This window comes from Pollachius pollachius (genome assembly GCF_949987615.1).
Source record: "Pollachius pollachius genome assembly, chromosome: 6".
Taxonomy (NCBI): domain Eukaryota; kingdom Metazoa; phylum Chordata; class Actinopteri; order Gadiformes; family Gadidae; genus Pollachius; species Pollachius pollachius.
In genome coordinates, this window is record NC_136939.1 from 5,791,454 (window position 1) to 5,814,524 (window position 23,071).

A 23,071-nucleotide genomic window follows, 5' to 3' on the forward strand; every position below is an offset into this window, starting at 1 on the left:
CACGTTTGACTTAGCCTGTCCCTTAAGTATGGGACAGGTGCAGAATATGTCACATAAAGAAGGGGCAAAATGAATGAAAAATGTCTTTGACAGGAAGACAGGAAGTGTGTTTTGTCCTTTGTGTAAGAATAACTTTGAGGGAATCTGGAAGGAGAATTCATGAAAATATATATTTATATATAAATATACAGACATGTACATAATGACAACATAATAACATAACAAGTACATAATAACCGCCTTTCAATTTATTGTACACTTATTATAAATGTTTCTCCTCCCTTTAGCAATGGCATTGCTAACCATTTGCAGTTGACTGGTATTATGTCATCTCGTTATGTTAGGGAAAATTTAATTGTTTAAAACTCGATGGCCTTCTCTGCAGCAGTACCTCTGGCCAAATCTCTCTCTCTCTCTCTCTCTCTCTCTCTCTCTCTCTCTCTCTCTCTCTCTCTCTCTCTCTCTCTCTCTCTCTCTCATTATATAATTTCAGATTCTGCCCGTTTTTATGGAGTATGATCCAAAACACCGCCTAGTGGCCATGGAGGATCGACGGAGGACAAGAAAGACATCCAATGTGCTCTTGCTTCCAGATATATAGATTTTTGGTCAACTACTTTTACTGTATAACAACGCAATACCCAGGACACGCACTGTGGCCTAATTATCTGAGAATGAGAATCAATTGTTAGAATAAGAATAATTAAACATTTTGAAAAAAGGTAAGGCAAACGTCCTTAAAAGCTAAAAATAAATAAAACAAAGCTCAAATTTGTACGTGATAAATAAGAAAAGATATGAAGACAAAGCCCACAATGTATAATAATAAATCGCCTTGGTAGAGTGCATCGAGGCACTGGCGGTCTGCAGCCACTAGTGGTCAACCATCCCTCACAATATGGTCAAGCTGGCTCCCGTCTGAGGACTGACCGGTGGTCTCGGTAGAACCGGAGGAGCCCTCCTCGAGATGAGGGGGTACCATGTGTCTCAGTCCGGCGTACCTCTGACAGATAGGGCGTCATGCAGGTCTCGGGATTGTACCAGCGACAGCGGCAGCTTCAGCCTGTAGATTGGGGTCTCGGAGATAACGTTAGCCCTTAAAGAAAAGTTGATAACGGGTGAGTCTCTGTATCGATTAGTTGTGCGTTAGATCCGCGGGTCGACATACACCTAAAACAGCAGGTTTGTAAACTAGGGTTGTAGTATATTTAAAATGTACGACCGCAGAGGTCAGGCTGTTGGTTTGGACTGACTAAATAGCTGTCTTGTAACATTAATTAGTCTAACTAGCCGTGCTGCTGTGGGCTAACTTCACCTGGTTAGCTAGTTAGCCACATACCCCGGGGGTCTCCTTCACGTCGATAGGATAGTGTCACTGTCGTTGAAATGTTGGACGTGGGAATAGAAGGTGTCCGTGAGGGGGTTACGTTGCAAACCGATAGCTTCTCCGCCTCCCTGGGAGTAAACACACCCGCTACTTGTTGCTTCCTGTGCTTAACGTCAAGGGTAATTTACTCATCATACGTGGTTAGTTAACCGTACACATTCGGTCTCTAACGTGTGTGTGGTCCTCCTCACAAGGTCTCATGTCACACGGTTCAGAATAACAGAATAATAACCACGTGGTTTTGTGTTGACTATTTAATAAAACGTCATGCTGCATCCACACCGTCCAAGGAAGTGTTATCCATTTAGGAGCTATACAGCTTGTTATTTGAAAGATCGCCCCATTTATGCGAAGAAAATATTGAAATATTTCTCGGAATGCTACTCTGACATAGTGTTTTCTCATCTTTTCAGCATCCTCGTGTGACCATTGCATGCTGCATGTTTCATTTCTTCATCATCGCACAACTTCATCCAGTCCAATCGCTGTTTTCAACTCTGTTGCATGGTTCTATAGAATTACCTAAAACTTCTCTTTCGTCTATCGCTTTGTGTGCTGTGAATCTGTCACCATGAAGCGAGACAGGGCTAACTCTACCCTGTCGCTGTCCTCAAAGAAACAGTCCAGGGACCGGACGAACCGTGACCAAGAGTTAGAGCGGTTACGGGCTGATCTGGAGGCTGAGCAGAGCCGTAGGCAGCGGGCCCTGTGGCGTTTCTCCGGGGAGCTCAGGCACCTTCGGGAGGAGGCTGAGTCTGAGCTTCAAAGGGCCTGCAAGGAGCTGACCTCCAGGCGGGCTTGTCAGAAAGCTACCCTCAGTTCTCCTAACTCCAAGCCCCCTGCCCGACTCATCCAGAACGCCCCCATCCAACGGGATAACGTCGGAGGTCATGGAAAAGATGAGCAAAGCAGGACGGCCGGGTCACGTCGAGGTGCTGGTAAAAACGATCACAAGCTACAGCAGCTCTTGCTGAGGTTTTACCAGGAGGTCCACGCCGAGGAGGAAGTCTACGACCTGCACGACAGGGAGGAGTTGGTGCTGGAGAAGGCCTCCTTCCTCTGCGGTCTGCTAGAGAGCCAGGGCAGACCGTCCAAGGGGAGGCAGAGCCACAGATCTGAAGCACCTTTAAGAGCTCAGAGTCAGGGGCTCAAAGGCAACCTCCGCCACCACTGTCCTCCTAAGCCTCCTCAGAACTCGCCCAGGTCCTCCACACACAGTCCCCAGAGCGCTTCCCCACCAGCACCCCAGAAGAGGCCCAGGCCAGGGTGGCCAGACGTGCCTTCAAGGTGGGACGCCTTTACGGCCCACCATGTGTCTACTGTGGTGTTAGGGGACACCTGTTGTAGCGGAGCCCCGGACCCCGGCCCCCCAGAGAGCTCTCCTCATGAGGGTTGTAACCACCAGCCTTCAAACCACTCCACTGGATCGGAGGAGTCTCCTCCCAACAAATGGTCAGAGACAGCCATGGACCAGGTAAGAGTTTACGCATCACCCTAGGCTAACCTACCCTGTCCATACATATCTGTGGTATAAAGATCGTTGATAAGCTGCCAACTAGGGTGCAGTTCGGCGTTCTTAGATTGTCTTTGTACTCGAAACATGAGATCAAAATATGTCTGTATGATCCGTTGTTGATGACACCTTGATATGAGCTTGGCAATTATGATATTTTCTTGATAACCCATATTTAATTAATCTATTTCGACAAGCTGCTGCTGCTTGTCTGTGGACAAAGTGAATACAGGTGGTAAGGCTGGATGTCCAGTCATCCTGATTTGGCACATCATTTTGCATCATAATTGTATTGTAACGGTTTGGAGATGCAACAGAGCCACTGGATGGAGAAAGAAATTCTGTCCGGCTGTAATGATGCGGCTACGCTCAGACTTTGAGCTTAATCTAACTGGTTTCACCCCTCCAAAGAGAGATGAAACCGCTTCATACTCTGGGGAGCTAATTTATAATGACGCACACAGTAATGGCAGCATTAACCTGTCAAGAGGTAAGCAATGTTGTTGGTGATATTGGGAAGGGTTTTATGGTGATTTCTTACATTATTCTGATTATTTGAATAATGTTATATATAACCTTATATTTATTGGCATGAGGGATAGCAAATGTGGGTTAGTGTTTTGGCTTATCTTCCTATCTGGATCAAGATTACATGGCGAGGAAATTGAATAATGAATCAAAGGTTGAACTGGGCCTAGCTTTCAGAGCTCAGCCCCATGAGTGTTTGTTATGCACACATGCTAGTTGCCACTCAGTGTCGAGGCCAAACAACTGTCCGGTCTGGATTTGGAATGAAGGTTGATTTCTACAGGCTTTCTTTTTTGTGATGTATCTCACCAGCCCCAAGTTTTTATTCTATGTATACAATATAGCATTTATACTATAGCAAAATGTATGGTTAATTTACAAATTAATAAAGGTAACATTATTAAACGGAAATAGATTGATTAGAAGAAGTTTTTGCACCTTCGGTTTGGTTAATTCATAGACTGTTTTTTTAAAAATAATTATTTTATGTAACTGTGACATTAGATTAACTTTTGGGTGAATATTTTTTTCCAATTATTTTTTTAACAAACACCAAATGCATTTGTGCTTTTTTGCTCTTAGTGACGCGAAATGTTTGCATAAAAAGAACAACAGCTCCTTGATAGCAGGAAAACCCTTTGGGATGTCGTAAATTATGCAGGTCTATTTCTGAATGCTGTGCCACGCCTAGCCCCCCTAGAGATTTTGGGGGAATAGAATTTCTCGTCAACTGTTGACAGGAATCGCTTTGAGCGCGTTCCATAACCGTGTGACAGGCAGACGGCGAGATTCTGTCAGAATTACTTTCAACCTGACAGCATGTCACAACCGCTGAGCGGATTTGGGCTTGGATAAAGGTAGAAGGATTTAATATGACATGCCATCATGCATATACTCTCACAAGCCCCTAAGAGCCACTTTGCAATGGCTGATAACAGGCCCACATTATGTGTTTGTTTTTCGAAGACCATACGCACATGTGCAGTGCATGTATGATATGACTGTGTTGAATCATGTCTATGCTATGAGCAGCTCTCTTAGCCGAGCTATGAACCAGAGATGAACCTAGGGTCATGGGGAGCATGTAGGGGTCGTGTTAAATCAATTCCCAACTCTTATACTTCAAGAGCAGCCTGTCATTAAGGTCCAACAGGATAGAAGTATAGAAGTAGGAAAATGTCTGAACAGCAACTTGCTCATAGGGAGAGATTGGTAATGCCTCTAGATGTTTTTCCTGTGGAGAAACTGCAATTCAGTTGAAAATGGGATTATTAGCTGTTATTTTTAACCACACAATTTAGAATCTTGGTCATCACTAGACTCTTCATCTGTGGCTTTAAGCCCCCCCCCCCGCCCCCCCCCCCCCCCCCCCCCCCCACACACACACACACACACACACACACACACACACACACACACACACACACACACACACACACACACACACACACACACACACACACACACACACACACAGAGCCTGTTCGCAGCAGACATTCCCTAAGGGCTTCAACAGTCTATCACTGCTAGCTGAATTGAGAGGCAATTAGGAGGTTTATCTTAAATGTCTTTAAATTGATTCGATTAAATTGGAGTGGAGGGTGAGTAAGACTTGAGTGACCGTTGTGTTGCATAACAATGCATTATTTTGTATCTAATACCTATATTATATCGCATTTTTAAGATAAAACGACATTGGTGGAGAATAAATGGGTATATGCATATTGGAAATATAAACAATGAAACACTCATCATCCGATTGTGCTAATTTCAGTGGAAAATATAAACAAAACATTGCTGAGAGGCAAGCATGCGTGGTGAGTTCCCCGCGGCCTCCCCGTGTTGCAGTGTGTAATGCCTCTTCAAGAATCAATAGGCAGCCAACATCATTCCAGCGTCATCTCCATGGAAACGAGCGGCAGCCACGGTCGCAATTGGCCAAGTCTCGGGACCTGCCTTTCCCTGATAGGACGACGGAAACCACTCTCCCCACCCCCTCCTCTGACAACCGCGACTGTCTTACACACACACTCCCACACTGACACATCTCTACCAGCGCCGTCTTCTTTCTTCACCTATATGGAATCGGACTGTTTTTAATCGAACGGTTTAACATCTCAAAGCCCTTTGGAGGCGGCGGCCTAACTGACGACGTGTGACATGGGGGAGGAATCGCTCCAGGACCCAGCAGCGCCTTTACCTCGCTGGAAGACTGACGATCGGAATAGCGACCTGTTTGAAGGCTTTTCTGTATGAAGTCACCTCTCTTCATCGCCGGCACGTCTTATCGGCTAGGCCTGCATGCAGTGCATCGACGACAGTCGGAGTCTGGACTGGTAGGGTATACCCCCCCATCCACATACACCAACGCCACCCTCCGCTGCGCTCGCTGTTTCTTGAGGAGGGACCATGAGACAGCCTAGGAACTGGAGAAGAACGTAGAAGATTGTGGAGGCATGAAAAAACGTTTTCAGCCAAACAAGGGCTCTCTTCAGAACACTGACAGGGTCTCTGTTTAGTAGTAGGATGCTCTGCCTCACAGAATCACCACTTGAATACCATGCTGAATATGTCTCCTATCCCACTGGACTCTGTTGACCTCTTTTCGGGAAACCTCGCAGGGGAACCAGCACATCTCTAACCGCCTTTGTCTTGCATGTGGTAAATTTCCACTGTTGATTGGCGACATTAAATGCGCTGCACAAGTTCTATTTTTATCCCTTTTCGAATTCCCCCTGGATGTGCTAATCTACGAGGGGCCATACGCGGCCGCGTAATAACATGGAAACGACAACATTGCACTGAGCGATTATGGCAGGGCTCTCTGACACGTAGATGCCAAGGAGACTCTTTGCTCCCTCTTTGAAAGTCCTGGAAAAAGGCAGGGGGAATTAGGGGGAGAGTGCGGTCACATCTTCGTGGTCTGTGGAGCGCGTCCACTGTGAAGTGATTTATGTAATTCCCCCCTTCAACAAATCAGCAGCCTGTGATCGCCAGGTCTTGGAGGGGCCTATTGGTTTTCGGGCCGTATTGATTTCAACTATGCTATTTGACTTTGACAGAGAGTGATGTATGACCTGTGCACTCGACCTGAGCAGCCTAAGCCTGCCACTGAAGACACCCAGATGGATGGCTCTGAGGAGGCCGAAGCCCCCGAACCACAGCAGCAGAAGACTGAGGACCAGGAGCCGGCCCTGGACAGGACACCCCTGACCACCACCAAACTGGCTCCCACGTCACTGCTAGGGAAACGCCACCACTCTCTCTATGCAAACCTGAATGGTTTTGAGCAGGAGGGGATACGCAAGGTATGTTGGAGCATGACTTGGTCTGGGCTATGACTTGTTCTGGAGCATGACTTGTTCTGGAGCATGACTTGCTCTGAGTCTAGATCATGACTGTCTGGTGCATGACTTTTTCAAGACCATAACTTGGTCTGAAGTATAACTTTGTCTGGAGCATGACTTGGTCTAGAGCATTATTTGGTCAAGAGCGTGATTTAGTCCGGAGCATGACTTGATCCGGGGAATGACTTGGTTTTCTACATCAGCTCCTTTTGCTGACTATCACTGGAAATGTGCTTGACTCAGGAGTTCAGAAGATGGCCCGAAGGGTTATTTGAAGTTGATTATTCAGGGTTATTTCAGCTCATTAATTTTCAGCCGGGATGGATCAGGAAGATTTGCCATTGTTGACAAATAATATCTAATCCATTTCAGGATAGAGTTGCTCAGAATATACTTAATCAAATAATTGGAGGAAAATCTATTTCCCACAAAATATTTTTGATCTATTAAATTTATATGATAGATTTATTTGCTGCATATGTACTCATCTAAGCTACAACAATTGCAACTTCTGATAGACTGTTGTAGATAACAGGCAGTGGAAAACAGTCATTTAATTCCACAAACCAAACTATGCGTGCTAGTTCTGCTGCAGCACTGAGGTCAAGATTGCGTAACCATTCGAAGTGGTCGGCCAAAACGGCTGCCTTATCACGGCCACCAAGTTAAAATCAATACTCTTAGGATCCCACAAGGCTTGTGTGTCAATGGTCGATGATCATACGGGACAAGTTCAACTCTAAGTGACTAATATAACATCCACCAGAAGGGCCAACTGCATGGGCTGAGGGGTAGCTGGGGTTCTGTTAACACTAATGTTGATACTAGCATTGATAGCATGAAGTAGAGATGCTGTGTCAATACTGCACTGGTGGTGAGTCAGCCGTGGACAGGCTCGGCGAGGAACCTGTGACAGGTTGTGTTGCTCACCCTTGACTTGTAACGCTTCAAATAATCACAACAAGGTCATGCTCGCTGCTAAAGTGCTGTACGCTGAGCTCAAATATCCTCCCAATGTGTTTCTGCTTGTGTTTTAACATTGGTATGCACATGATCTTCTTTTTATAGACATACTAGCTGCTATTTGGAGGCTTGGCTTACAACCGGTTTAAACCAGTTCCCTGGCTTATTATATATAGACCTCACTCACAGCTGTAAACTTGAATGTGAGAAATGTTTTGATTTAATAAGATACTTTTAAAAACGTCAATACATACAATGCATGTATTGCAATTAGTACAATGACATGTATGAGAGAGTTTTTTGTCCTCACAGGACTAAAGAGAATCTTTTTTGTCTATTTCGGCTAATAAGAGAGCCCTAAAATCAATAATCCATGAGAAAAGAACCCTGACTAAATGCCTTTTTCAGTGCAACACTCGCATACAGCAGTGGCAGGGGTTAGCTTCCCTTATCAATACCTCGGCTCATAATTGGGGATTGCAGTTGTCAGTAGTGAGTTGAGCTTGTGATTGATTGGATCACTTACAGACAAGCGTTCATTGCACAGAGTTGGAAGTAGGGGGTGTGGATATGAGGGGACAGGCAGGGAGTTATGAATAGATGAGAGAGTGGATGGGGCGATATGAATACTAAGAGGATGAAGGAGCAAGGACACAGGGCCCTGTCGGGCCCCACTGTGAAAGGTGGGCTATTGTCCGGAGGCATGTGTCGTTACGACCGATTATATTCTTTAAAGTAATTTGATGGTTCATAGGATTTTTCATTAAGGGTTCTTGGCCTCAAGAGTAGTGGTGAATAGACCTCAATTTGTACTTATTTAATTGTATCACCCAAAGGCTGTAGTTTACCTATGTGTATGCATATTGAACTATAGCTCACACTTGGTTTCATTATAATTGGAATGCTTTGGAAAACAGTATACTGCCATACTTTTTCCTTCGCTGTTGCATTTTACTAAGGAGATGCTGCTTTGTCACCTGAAATATAAAATATATTAAAGCAAGGGTATTATAAAAGGCGGGTACACTCTGTCCGATGTATACCGGTATGCCTTATTACTTTAGTTACAAGTGAGAGCCCACCCTTATAGACCCCATGCAGTTTCCTTGTGCTTAGAAAGTCCCCGGCTAACACATCCATTGTTATCCATTGTTCTTGGCATGGAACTGAAAATGGACGAGTTGTTTTCATGGCCAGTTTAGCTTCTAGATCAGAGGGGGATTCATTTCTCTACTACTCCGTTCTGAGCTGGTTGACTTTACAGACTCCTATGGCTCAACCCCGTCCCCACCTATCTGGAGGCCACATGGCCATATATGTTACCAGGGGGCTACAGCAGTGTAGCATCAGATCAGATTCAGCGTTGAATTAACAAGTAGCCCGACCCATATGAGGGTAAAGGATCTCAGAAGAGAACGTCATAGCCCTCCTTTTAAACATCCTCGGTCTCACTGGACCTCCGGTTTGGTTAAACTGTGTCAATGACTGTGGCAGGGTAATGGATTACCCTCAATTGAATGTCACAGTTTCTAGGCAATGTTTAAATCATCATAAGTGGCCCTTATAGTGACATCGCCATAGTTTCTACTGATGTCTTCTTGGTGCACGGGTGTTTCCAAAGGAGAATGATTAGAAAGAGCTGAGGTAGGCTGAATGATGATGAAACCTTATGGCAATCAGGGCTTTAATTATACAAACGAAGCAGGGGCTTTTTTTGGCTTGTCAACCTAGTTATTCAGATGCCCCAGTTACAGCTCCCTTTACTGATTTACAAATTCAGCGATTACTGTTTCCTCTGCAGATTATAATGAAGGTTGACTAGTAGATAGATGCAATAACTGTAGTTTTGTTCAAGAGCATAAAGCCAATACACTGTTTCTTTCTAGTAACGAGGTGCACAGACAATAGTGCTGGTATTGCTGCACATAGGAAGGCTACAATTCCTCATTTAATGTAGGGCTGAAACCCATTGGCTATCGGGTCCTAAATCTCTATGGTCTTCTTTTGTAATTTGTTAGTGTGGTATTTTTAGTTCCGTCCCTTTATCACTTCAATACCCTAGTGCTGTCACTAATTACCGCCGTTACGCAAATGTATCATCGTTTAGGCTTGAACACTGGGTGGTTGACCCTCCGTCTCCCCTTTCTGTCTGCTACTGTCGGAGCCTAACACCGTGCGCTGATGGTATTGACAGTGACCCAACGCCTAATGGCGAGGATTCGGTGTTCAGCAGACACATGACTCTGCCACAACAGGCCCCGCAGCTCAGCGCTGACCCAGTTGGTCGCTGTGGGGGCGACTAAAAGTGGAACGGTTCTTTAGAACATAAGGTTGTGTTTTTAATAGTTTGGTTTGGGTAACAAGGGTAAACACAAGGGGAGGATAATGTGTCTGTTGGTTGAGATTTGCAGTCCGCTGATACTGGTGAGGGATTTAGCTGCAGGGTTACTGAAACACTAGAACCTAGAATAGAATATCCATTGTGGTATTGTTTTCGGTTATTAAACTTTTTCATTTTTGGCATTCAATTGAAGAGATTTGTTCTAATATAATTGTTATAGATAAAAATCTCTGAAATATGTGTACAATACTTAAATATGGCTTATTAGATCATAAGACACTCTGCTAGTTGATCAGTTAAAATCTATGTTTATTTAAATTGAACAATTGAAAGATAAGTGTAATATAGATCTAGTGTAATATAGATCTATAACAAAAACTAGATTCTCATTTCAAACCGCTATATATATATATATATATATATATATATATATATATATATATATATATATATATATATATATATATATATATATATATATACTGCTTGTGTGTGTTTTGAAGGCATGCTTGATTTAATATTTTAATCACGTCGTTGAATAGTAAAGCTATTGAATAATTGATGTGTATTGTGCTGGTTCCATCCCCAGTGGGGTGGTCTCTCGCCATATCACAACCCAGACATCGATGTGTATGTCTGGGGGAGGGGGGAGGGGAGAGGGGGCATCCTGGCCTGTCTGGAAATGGAAGTAGTTCTGCTTAAAAATGCAGACACAGCAGTATACTCATCCCCGTTGTGCAGACGAAAAAAAAAAATGATTTCCTCTCCTCCTCTATTTTAAGGTAGCCTTCATGGCTTATTTATATCTATGAAAAAAGCCTATATTTAGAAACGCCAATTTCATCTTCGGGCTAAATATCCCTGCTGTGCTTCGTTTCCACTTGCTTTGTGTTATGTCATGGGTTTGTGTATTCATTGTTTATATAATATCCAGATCAAACCTAAATGGACATGATGTAAACCCGACTGTGGTTGTGGTGAGCGTGTCCGTGTTGTGACGGCCCTTTCTGTGTGACCTGGGTCCTAGGGCCTTCAGTTTGAGCCTCACTATAACTTGTTCACCATCCCTTCATTCAGAGGGGTCCCGGAGGTCTCGCTGTATGGAATGGGTTTCTAGCGTGGTTGTGGGGCTGGTAATTGTCCTCCAGGGGCTGTTTTAGGGGCTGACATTTCCAGGGTGTTTGGCCATGTTCCCTCTGCGGCGATGGGATTAGAACCCATGATTACCTGCCTACTCCCAACACTCACTGGGAGATGATGTAGCCCGGAGCGAGGGCGTGTTTACGGGGACCCGCTGAATGTCAGGGAAGGTCACCGGGGCGTGGATCACAACTAGATTCGAGGCTTGAATATTAAGTTGTATTTTCTTTTTTATCAGCTGTTGATTTGGCCTGGCAAGATTCCCAGTGTTGAAATTGACACCTATTTTTTTCTGCATTGGAGGGAGTGTTTTAATTGGAGGGAGTTTTTCTCGTCTGATTATATCAGACGAGATGTCAGGCATGAGTTATTAGCTGACCCTCCTCTCCCCCTGGAAACGCGTTAATGGTTGGGTCTGGGGTCTGGGGTCTGACCTGCAAATGGATGGTCTGCTATACGGACCTCCCACCTGCCTGGAATATGTTAATTCTTACTCTCTGAGTTGTCATTCATCACTTTCCTCTGAGTGGGTCATTATTCTGCACACTTCTTGTTATTAGGAAAAATGTAAAACATTTTGACTCATGTCCAATGGGTTCTGTATTGTGTTTCGTGATTGCAAGACCAATATTGCAGTAGATGGTGGTATTCTTATTTTTAAACAACTGATTAATTGAACATGGAACGTCAGAATAATGTAGTATCTAATCAAGGATACCAGACAGTAGCAGTTTAAAATATACCGAAAAGGACAGTCAGCTGTTGCTATAATCTCACAAAGAGAATCCAGGGGGTTTACATTGCAATGGAAACATTGAGTGTCCAGAGGGAATAGGTTTAGGACATTACAACCTGATCCACTTTCACTACAAGCCCAATGTGGTTCCCTATTGTTGAGATTCAGCAGAGTTTAATTCTTTCCCAGGCATTTTTGTTTGACTACATTTCTAATCCAATATGTAAGTCGATCCCTAAACACAAATGTAATTTGATTCCGTCTGTGGTTCTTCTATTTGGCTGCTTCTATTCTGTAACATGTAGACATTTGCTATTCTTTATATTAAATAGGCTTATGTCAGCATGTTTCAGCAACTCAGCATTAAACACATTATAGTTATTCATACACAGAGTGGGGGCCAGGCACTCGGCAATCACACTGGAGTATCTTCACCAGACGCCTGCCATCCATCACACTGAAGCCGTCTGCCTCGTGCTGGCGACAGACACGCCGTGAAACCCTCCATTGCAACACGTACAGCTCCTTGCAATGAGATCCCAACGTGCTAAATCACAATAACATTGTAGCTGCCATACTGTGGTGAGCTGTAGTGTTGGGGGGGTTTGGTGGTGGAGGGTTGGTGGGGAAGGCTTAGGGTGGTCTTGTCTGCATATGCAATTCCCTTTGACAAGATTAAGGCTCCCATCCTTTTGAAGCCGTTTTTGGTTTGGAGGGGGGAGGGATGCACCTCTGCATTTTGTCTTGGTTTGGGAGCCGTTTCTGCTGACATTGCAGCAAATGGAATAATATCGGCCCACCACCGTGTTCTCCATATTTTCTGTTCTGTTTGAAATGTCAAATCGTCTGTCTGACACGTAATGAAGCCATTAGGAAGCTTGGGAGAAACGCAGTGAACTCCCGTTTGGGTAGATGACAGCGGCTGAGACCTCTTAAAGATTGTAATTAATGTGTCAAAGGGCCAATGATGCCATAACACTCAAAGTACATGATGGAAAACACACATTATACAACTGTTCCACATGCAATGCATTAGATATGCTAAAACATCGTGACCATGCCAACAGAGAGAGCAAGAGCAGAGAAAGAGCTGACCAAATCTAATCCATGTGGAACAGCACTACAAAGGAGTATAGGCTAATGTGCCATGCATATGTTCCACACATGTGATTGAGGACTGCAGCGAATCGCTCGAAGCCAGAGTAGATCTGTGTAGCGGCAGATTAGCTGTCACCAGCTATTGTTCTTTCCCTTGAGCCTAATGCAGTACAGTTCCAATACTAGCATGTAGGTAACCGATGAAGGCTCATGTGACTGGTGGAGGGACCTTAGTGAGGTAGCGCCGTCACAGTCGGAGACCCCCTGGTCTGCAATCCCGGTCCACCCTGCGGGGGGGGGGGGGGGGGGGAAGAGGGAGACCTCATGACTTATAGATGAGTTCACAGACAGCAGCAGCTGCCTGGGGGAGGACTTCTATTTGGAGATAACAGCCTTCTTTTTATTGATATTTCCAGGGTTTTCCCCCCTCATAACGCTGATATCGTTCACCCTCGGGAAAGTCCTACATCATCGCTAGCATCACATCAGTTTATCAATGTGAAAGGCCAACACACGTTTTGTAATAATAAGGAATAGGCACATGGGGTTTTAAGACGCATCATGGGGATTTATGTTCGACAGGGGATAACATTCGACAACATGAAACATCAAATAAGAGCAGGCCAAGGTACACATTTCAGGTTAAGGAGCTTCAGGCAATGTTTTGTAGCTCGCAAGACTACAAAGGACCAGCAGAAGGATTCCTCTGCCTTTTCTCTGGCGAGCAATCGAGGGGGTTAGAATGTGCCAGCCAGTGCTCCTGGAGCAGGGTAGGAAACATGGCTAGAAAAGCATTAATTGGATAGTGTGTGCGAGACAAGAGTGGCACATCGATTTCGCTCTGTGCTGCATAGCCCCACTGGTGTCAAGAAGCCCTATGCTAATCTCTCCAGCGGCAGGGAAAGGCTTTTTGGTGTGGGGTGAAGGCCCTTTTCCACGTTCAGTGGTTATCCTAAACGTGAAGGAGGAGAGGCTTAGGATTGTGCTTGAGGGCACATTCTGGGTAGGGAGCTGGTTTCCCTCTCCTTGAAGTGCTGACTAGACCAGCACTGAAGAGCTTTCCTTTAACACGGTAGTCTGTCAGTGTCGCTGTCGAATACAAACGCTCAAGACTGTCCTGTTTAACTAGACAACTAGACCCAGTGAAATGTGTTTCAATTTATAAGGCTTGGGTTTCCATAATTCAATTGTAGACATCCGAAGGCCCCACTTACGTGTAGTCTTTGACACTCTTCTCCTTAAATAGCAGTCAATCTGCGACTACATTAGGATAAACGGTAATCAATGCTCTGGTGCTGTCAGCCTGGGAACCAGACTCGTCTCGCGAGCTCTTGTTTCATTTGCTCTTCAGTATGGTCTGGTTCCTCTCCCATACAAAAATATTTCTGCCCGATACGAGATAGACCGAACAATAAGAATCGTTTATCCAATATGAGGCGGGATAAATAAGATGGGGGTGCAGAGGAGCACCGTAGAGACGTTGTCAACAACAACAACAAAGATGGCTGCTGCGGATGTAGAACGGTCTGTTGATTCTGCTATCGAGAGACGGTATTAAAAAGCTTGACGGTATATTTTCACTAAAAGAGGAACAAACGACTGCACTTAATGCTTTGGTTGAGAAGAAAGATGTCTTTAAACCCAATTATTTCGCCGCTCAGTGCCGCGTCATGCGTTGCTATGATTGGCTGTAGGCCTTTCTAAGTACGTCCAGGGCATTTTAGTCTGCCCCCATTACCGACGCCCCGTGGAAATCTACAATCAACAGAGAGGTTCCAGACCTAAGAGTTTACAATTCGTCTGGCGATGCCAGGCTATGTTTCAGTGGAACTGGGAGTCAAACTGAGGGCAATGGAGTTTCTTTCAACACGGTCTGTTTCCAATCGAGCCAGAGAGACTGGACCAGCAGCACGTGTGTGGGATTCAGCTCGGTGTCTTTCTCTATTGGTCTCTTGAGAGGCGTACAAAGGGAGTGTCTCCCCGTCAGCTCATTGCGCTGATGGCAGTATTTCTACAAAGGCAGTTCGTAGACAACACCATGGGGTCTATTTAACTCATCTTTGGCTACAAGATAAATAATAAATGGGTTTTTGCTAAGCTAACATGGTTGCAATTCCTGGGGATGTTGCAGTCATTGTTTATCAATAAAAAAAAATCCCCTTCTTCCTTTTATTTATTTTTTCTAATTGGGTAGATGTGTGGTTTAATACAGGGTGGCTGAAGGTCGTTTTTCTTCTGCTGGTCCTCAGTTTATTTGTACTTTTCTGTCAAGTTGAAATATTTCCTTCATCAACCCATACTCATCTCCAGTAGTGGTTATTTTTTCAGTTGGCAGTTTGGCCTCAGCAGAAAACCGCTCCGTAGGGGGAAGAACAACAAACCCCAAAAAAGCCATTTGGGTGTCCTTCCATGGAGGCAGCTGACCTAGTTTTCAGTTTTGTATTTAGGCTTTAAAAATGTCGCTTCCTGGGATATTTAAGATAAGGCGGACTTTGAGTGATTTCTTTCGACTACAATTTTCTAATTTTCATTTCCAAGGTCTTACTTGGCCCCCCCTGCTGTTGTTCCATATTGTCACACACTGTGCTTTTCCGGCTGTCAAAGTAACCTTCCACTCGCTCTAGTTTGACCGTGAATGTCAACGCCTCGGAAAATATTTTTAAATCTCGCCCTATGAAAACTCTATGACACACAGGAAAGGTTTGGCCAGACTGCATATGTGTTAATGGATGTCCTTAACAATGGACCTGATTCAACTATACACAAGCATGTTATTTACATTTACATTCACATTTAGGGCATTTAGCAGACGCTTTTATCCAAAGTGACTTACAATAAGTGCATTTGTTACAATAAGTCGCTGTCGGTACAGTAAAGACGTTCATAGAACCAAGTGCAAGTATTACAATCGCTAGGCTAACCCATTCCCTGTGTAAAGCAGCGATAGCAGCTACTGTAGATGCTACACAATTAAGTACCTTGAATAAGTGCAATGTACAAGTGCCAGGACGTACAACATTCAATGGTGGCTGTGCATTGGTTTCTATGCAGAGTCGAGATGACATTAGAATCATCATCAAAATATAATGCATTTTATATTCATCCCACATATATTATACGTTAAATAAAGCATCACTTTAAAGAGTGCTGTTGAAACACATTTTAAAATTATTAATACGTTTGAATACGTTTCATTTCTAAGGCAACTTGATTGGATTCTAGTAGTTTGCTATGCTGGTAAAGATCCTATGTCGTAGTACTGAAGCAGACTCTAGTTTAGCAGCATGCTAATTCTTAATTGACTCTTTGTGCACTTGGCTGTGCCTGCAGCCTCCCAGTGTCTCTATGCCAGCTACGGGGTTACAGACGCCGGGTGGCAGGGGCGAACCAACCAGACCTCACCTCCATCCAGACTAATGGAGAGTCCCCCAAACAATACCAATCTCCTAGATGGAAGGCAACACCATTAGAACCGGTACAGCGGGAGGGGGGGTGCTTTCACCTTGGCCAGCCTGCCGTGGGGGTGATGGATTGGGCCACGGTGGAGCCGTCCTGAGAGCCCGCCGAGGGGACATTAGGGGATACGCTGACTGTTGTAGAAAACGTCTGGACACCCCTGAAGGACAATAGCTGAGGCTAACGCTCCCTTCTGGTCGTTAGGGAGATGTGTCACGGCTTTGATTAATCAATTATTTTATTCATTTATTATATTGTTTCTTGAGGGCCGATTCCTTCGTTACACAATACGGTGGTGTGCTGACGAAAGGCTTGCAGTATGTGCTGAGGGCTCATTTCCATTGCAATTCTCAAATCCTAAATACTACTTTGGCTGCCACAATTCCACTAAGGATTTTCCTTGGTTTTCCAGGGAACGCTTGGTTTGCAGCCGAAATATTCGCCTCTAGCCTTTGGCTATAAGCTGTGGGGAACTGGGAAATATGGATGTGAACTATATCACAGATGTGAACTTTGTAACAGAAGTATAAATAGGATGTGCTTTTTTTTGTCAACATTTTTAAGATATAAATACTAAAGCACAAATTTATTAAATTACATTTTTATTTTGAAAATGTGTCTGGCTATTGTGTCTGGCTGTTGTTTTTGCTGATGCATTGCTTATTTTCATACAAACTTGAATACATTTATATTATTTATATATAAATAAATGCTAAATAAATTGAATAAAACAATCTTCCGATAATCAATTAACTTGAGATATAGATAGAAGCAGCTAGAAATTAAAAACCACGCTCATGAAACTGAGCTACTGATTTAGTCTAAACAGTCATTTGCCACAATATGAACATGTCCCTTCTGGTGCATTTGATATGCCTGAGGGAGCTGTATAGAGTGAGTTTCTGGCCGGCTCACTGCCTTTATTGATTAGAAATGTAATTACAAGACATGCCTTGTTTTGCATGCGGTGGCAGGTCCCAATCAGATCATTGGGTTAACGGAACCGGCCACTTAATTATTTAGCCACTATGTCTTTTTTTTTACCATGAGGTAGCTGTGTTTATTATTGATTTTAAAAGTCTCTTTCTTTTACAGCTAAAAATCACTGCCTCTTTAACTAACCGCTTTTGAATGTTTGGGCTGATACAAATGTTAAACGTCCATCCAGAATATTTGCCGTCTTGCTGTTTTTAGTTTTCACCTGTTTTAGATTCTACGTTTCTTTAGATTCTACCTGAATATGTAGTGTTTCCCAGAAGCCACCTTGGCCCCCCCCAACTCAGCAGGCTGTTTGGAGTGTGATACAGGCAATCGGGGTCCCTGGGTTCTGTGCTATCACGGTCTGCTTGGCACATCAACAGCTGGTCATTAGTGCGGACTTAGAATTAAAACATCTCTTGGGGAGGGGGGGGGGGGGGGGGGTTGATTGTCTGTCACCACGGCAACCAAAAAATGACATGTCTATCGCATCGTCAAGACAATGGTGCCTTCCCCTGCAGCAGAGTGTTGTGCATCGTACTGCACTCTGCGGAAATGTTTGCCTCCCTTGTAGTGGAAATGGGATTCGATATTCCCAGCGGTCAAGCTGTTATGCCCTCCATCCCTGTGTTGTGCCAACAGAGATCATGAGCGTGCGGGCTGCATTTCAATGCCCACAGGCCTGGCCTCCCACTGTGTCCCAGGCTTACAGACTGCTTGTACATTCAGTGGCACTCCCCTCCTGTTATCTGTCTGCCAGCTTCAGGAATATTTAAGGCCAAGTTGACTCAAAATACCGAAGGAAAATTCATAGTTTTATAGACTGAACCTCTGTAGTATAGTCTGTCGGTTGTTCATACATCTATCAAACGGACAGAAACATTTTCTGTCTGTTTATTTGTCTGCCTCTGATTCTTTGTGCAGTCCTCCTTATTTTCTGTAGCTCACAATTGCAGTCTTAGAGAGCTTCACAGACCCCTCCTTCAGATAGGCTTGGCATGCGTTTATTCACGGCACCCGAGCCTGATAATTAACAATAAGAGAACCTCTTAGACCTATTCAGAAAGTAATGGAATATCCCCAAATGCGTCTCAGCCTGAATCAAGTCTGTATGAACCCAAAGTCAGACACACTTAATGCAGATAATAGGCCAATCCATTGGACCACTGAACCCTTCCTTGAATGAATATAGAAATCCTGCTGGATGGATGTTGAATTTTGTAAACATTCTGCGTGTCTGTGTGTGCGTGTGTGCGTTCACATGCCTGTCTGTGTGTGTGAACAGTACTACAGCTCTCTTCGTTCCTGGAGTGTGTATGTCTGCGTGAGCATGTGTGTGTGTGTGCTCGTATGCATGTGTGTGTGTGTGTGTGTGTGTGTGTGTGTGTGTGTGTGTGTGTGTGTGTGTGTGTGTGTGTGTGTGTGTGTGTGTGTGTGTGTGTGTGTGTGTGTGTGTGTGTGTGTGTGTGTGCGTGCGTACAGTACCACAGGGCTCTCCTCCTTCCTGTTGTGTGTGTGTGTGCGTGCGTACGTGTGTGCAGCATCACAGGGATATCCTCCATCCCCGTGGGTGTGCGTGTGTGCATACAGTAGCAAAGGGCTCTCCTCCTTCCTGGTGTGTGTGTGTGTGTGTGTGTGTGTGTGTGTGTGTGTGTGTGTGTGTGTGTGTGTGTGTATTTGTTTGTGTGTGTGCGTGTGTGCATACAGTACCAAAGGGCTCTCCTCCTTCCTGGTGTGTGTGTGTGCATGGATGCATGTTTGCGTGTGTGCATACAGTACCACAGGGCTCTCCATCTTCCTGCTCTGTGTGTGTGTGTGTGTGTGTGTGTGTGTGTGTGTGAGTGAGCCGGGGGTAATGGGTGTTCAGTGGCCGCCAGCGGTGTCTTGATGAAGCTGGCTAATGAAAAGCCTCTTTAGCCGCCTGTCACAAGTCTCCGTGGGATACGGAGCATGCTGGAACCCAAGACAGAAAGATAGCCCAGGACCACAAATTACAGGAGGGAGAACGCCACAATGCTCTCTCTCTGAGTTCATGAATAAACCGTAGGAGTGTAGAACAGCTTCACACTGCCTGTAATTAAGCATTTATTTTAACCTTGCTGTGATGGGGTCCATGTCTGTGTTATCACGACATGCTTGCATCCGTGAAATATGGCATGTATCCACGCACTGTAAACTCTTGGATATAACTGGCATGTTTCATGATGAGCGAGTATGGGAGATACGGCGTTTGCAAATGTAATTGAGATGGTTTGCTGGGTTCGCTCTCTTTGTAATCTATACTTGAAGGTGGGACAATAGCATTACCCGGTGGGAGATGGTGTCTGAGTGTGTTTTAATGACTTCTTCTCGGTGACTCGTTAGACTAATTAATTTCAGCTCCACTCTAATTCTTTCTTTTGGTCTGACTGAATAGAAAACGCTGGTGTTTTGTCATCTGACCCAGGATCTGATTAGAAGTATAACCTTTCCTGATTAGGATAGCCTCGTGGCAATCTGGTTCAGCTCCAAGCCCAAGCGTTTCCTGATCACCAATGTCCCCAACTGTACTTCCAGCTATCCTTCAGCAGGTTCTTGTTGATGTTTCCTCAGAACGGAACGGACTATGGGTTCCTGGTGCGTCAGAACTCGGAGCTCCTGCGTGCACTGGAGGAGCTGGAGAAGACGTGCACGGCCCTGAAGGATGAGAACGGCCTCCTGGTAAAAGCACCACTGAGGCATTCTGGGTAGCGGCACCCTTTGCTGAAATGTAGGCCACACGCCGAGTTCCCAAAGTGTGGAGTTGGGGATTTTCTGGGCTGGAAACACTACCACAGTCTATTTCTGTCCTTCTTTAACTTTGGCTGTCCTCCATGAATGTGGTCTATTTAAACTTTTTGTTGTTTTTACCCTTTTACGAGTCCTATTCCTGCTGTTACAGCAGTTTGAGGATGATAATAGAAAATCATGAAGATTAAGTGAAGACTTTTTCCATAGATTAGTCAAACTCTTTCCTGTTTTAATGTGTCTAGACTCTAGTCTGAAGTGTAAAATTCCTTCTCATTGCTGCCCCCTTTGGACAGTAATGTAAACTGCAGCCTGTTTAAGCTCGTGCATTCAGAACAGTGGAGTATAGTTTTAATACAAATTAAAAAGCTATGTCGGTGCTTGGACGTCACTTTGTTCTCCCAGAAAAACCAACCCCATTCAAATATAACACAAATCAGCCCACATGCTGTTCTAAACATCGGACAGAGAGACAGAAGGTGTCATATATTATTAAATTGACAACCTGTTCATATACTGGCAGTTAACACCGACGTATACGTATCAGTCCAAACAATTTAAAAAGTAAATAATACGGCCGATGCCCAAGGTCAACCTCAGATCCCTTTCCCCAACCTGCCCCTTCCTGTGTCGCAACGGCCGCCAGATGTTGATATTTGTGTGTGGTGTGTGTGTGTGTGTGTGTGTGCGCGTGTGTGTGTGTCCTGTGTGTCCTGTGCAGCGGAAGAGCAGCGCCCCGGAGACGGAGGAGAAGGTCAGGCGTCTGAGGAGGAAGAACACGGAGCTGGCCGTGCTCGCCAAGCGGCTGGAGGAGCGGGCGCGCAAGCTGCAGGAGGCCAACCTCCGAGTGGTACGCCCCCCGACGTCTCTCTCTCTCTCTCTCTCTCTCTCTCTCTCTCTCTCTCTCTCTCTCTCTCTCTCTCTCTCTCTCTCTCTCTCTCTCTCTCTCTCTCTCTCTCTCTCTCTCTCTCTCTCTCTCTCTCTCTCTCTCTCTATTTATCTCTCTCTCTCTCTCTCTCTCTCTCTCTCTCTCTCTCTCTATTTATCTCTCTCTCTTTTTCTTAGTCTCTCTCTATATATATATTTATCTTATTTGCTCTCTCTCTCTCTCTATATTTATCTTAGTCTCTCTCTCTCTCTCTCTCTCTATATTTATCTTATTCTCTCTCTCTATATATATATATATATATATATATATATATATATATATATATATATATATATATATTTATCTTATTCACTCCCTATCTTATTCGTTCCCTCTTTCTCTCTCTCTCTCTCTCTCTCTATATATATATATTTATCTTATTCACTCCCTCTCTCTCTATATATATATATTGCTATATATATATATATCTTATTCGTTCCCTCTTTCTCTCTCTCTATATATTGCTATATATATATATATCTTATTTGCGCCCTCTTTCTCTCTCTCTCTATATATTGCTATATATATATATATATTTATCTTATTCGCTCCCTCTTTATCTCTTTACTCAAACTATATTCTAAAAAGAGTACCTCACCTCTCTGAGTATAGCACACAGACACACGTCACATTCACGCTGCATCACATGACGGGCCCCCCGAATCACCCCATAACATGACACGAAATGTTCATACATTTTGTGTGTCTGTCTCTGTCTCTCTCCCGCTCTCTCTCTTCCACCCCCCCCCCCCCACTGAAGTTGGTCCTATGGGCCTCCGGTTTAGGCAGGAGCCTTGGTGGCTAACCGGGTAGAGCGTGTACTATGTAGTCTCAGTTTCGAACGCAGCGACCCGGGTTCGATTCCTGCCCGTGATCATTTGCTACAAGAATAAAAATGTAGTGTTATTGTTATTGGATGAACAGTATGAGTACAAAGCAGCAAAGTGCGGGTCCAACCTGAGGGAAGGGTTCTATTCGCTTGCCACAAATTTAAATGATAGCAAATATATCACTTTGGTGGTCGTGATAAGACATTTGTAAAGTAGTTCTATGATGATTCACTGTAATTTTGTCTACAAACTCTATACTGAATGACGCACATTGATAATAAAAGACTAAACTGCCATGGTTTACATTCGTGGAAGGAACGCTGCCGCCACATGCTCTTCAGAATTGATACAAGGAAGTAATTTGGACAAATATATTGTTACACAAGTTTTAGTCATCGCCCACACTGGTGTCACAATTTTAAAGTCAATAAAATTACAAAGGACTAATATGAGATCTCAGCTTTCTCTGCCTAACTTCCGTCTCCCTTCTCTGTAAATTGTGAACACATCTTTGCCATCTTTTGAAACTCTTCCAGGATGGACACACTCCAGCCCAAACACCAACCATCTTCAGCCTAATATCTGAACAATGAACTTACTACATCAGATATACTCTTGTGGAAGATCCATGGTGTTCAGCCATATGCTTCTTGCCTTTCAGTACTGTTGTTGTCCCTTCAGCTCGGATTCCCCTCAGAAAGCACCTGGAAATTGGGTCTTGCCTTTGAGCGAAGGCCGGAATACTGCTGTATTAAAACAAAACAACCTTCTGGGTTCTGGAATTACATCTTTCTCAACAATCCCGCCTAGATTAGATATCGGTGACGTCATTTGAGAGAACATAACCCCTGACCCTCCAAAGTTTTTATATATTGTATCGGGCCAGTGACTGAGGGGTTTCTACGCCACCAAGTTGAATGATAAAACAACACACAGAGCAGTTCAAAAAGGGTGATTTATTCACGGGGTAAATACTATCACCAGGGTGGGGCAAAGGGTCATCCACCTCCTTTAGGATGCCGTCAGTAATCCTTAATCAAACCAATCCTGTCCACTTGTC

At 44.3% G+C, this 23,071-nt stretch overlaps 1 protein-coding gene across 1 annotated transcript in view; it reads left to right on the plus strand.

The window, feature by feature from the left end:
• Nucleotides 1-1,958: 1,958 nt before the first annotated feature.
• tspoap1 (TSPO associated protein 1) overlaps nt 1,959-23,071 on the plus strand; it is a gene marked incomplete at both ends in the record, with an annotated part of 65,104 nt that continues 43,991 nt past the window's right edge. Inside the window, 5 exons of the mRNA XM_079739015.1 lie at nt 1,959-2,590; nt 2,735-2,861; nt 6,527-6,736; nt 20,080-20,187; nt 20,975-21,103. Coding sequence (XP_079595141.1) covers nt 1,959-2,590; nt 2,735-2,861; nt 6,527-6,736; nt 20,080-20,187; nt 20,975-21,103 — 1,206 coding nt within the window. The remainder of the gene's footprint in view (nt 2,591-2,734; nt 2,862-6,526; nt 6,737-20,079; nt 20,188-20,974; nt 21,104-23,071) is intronic.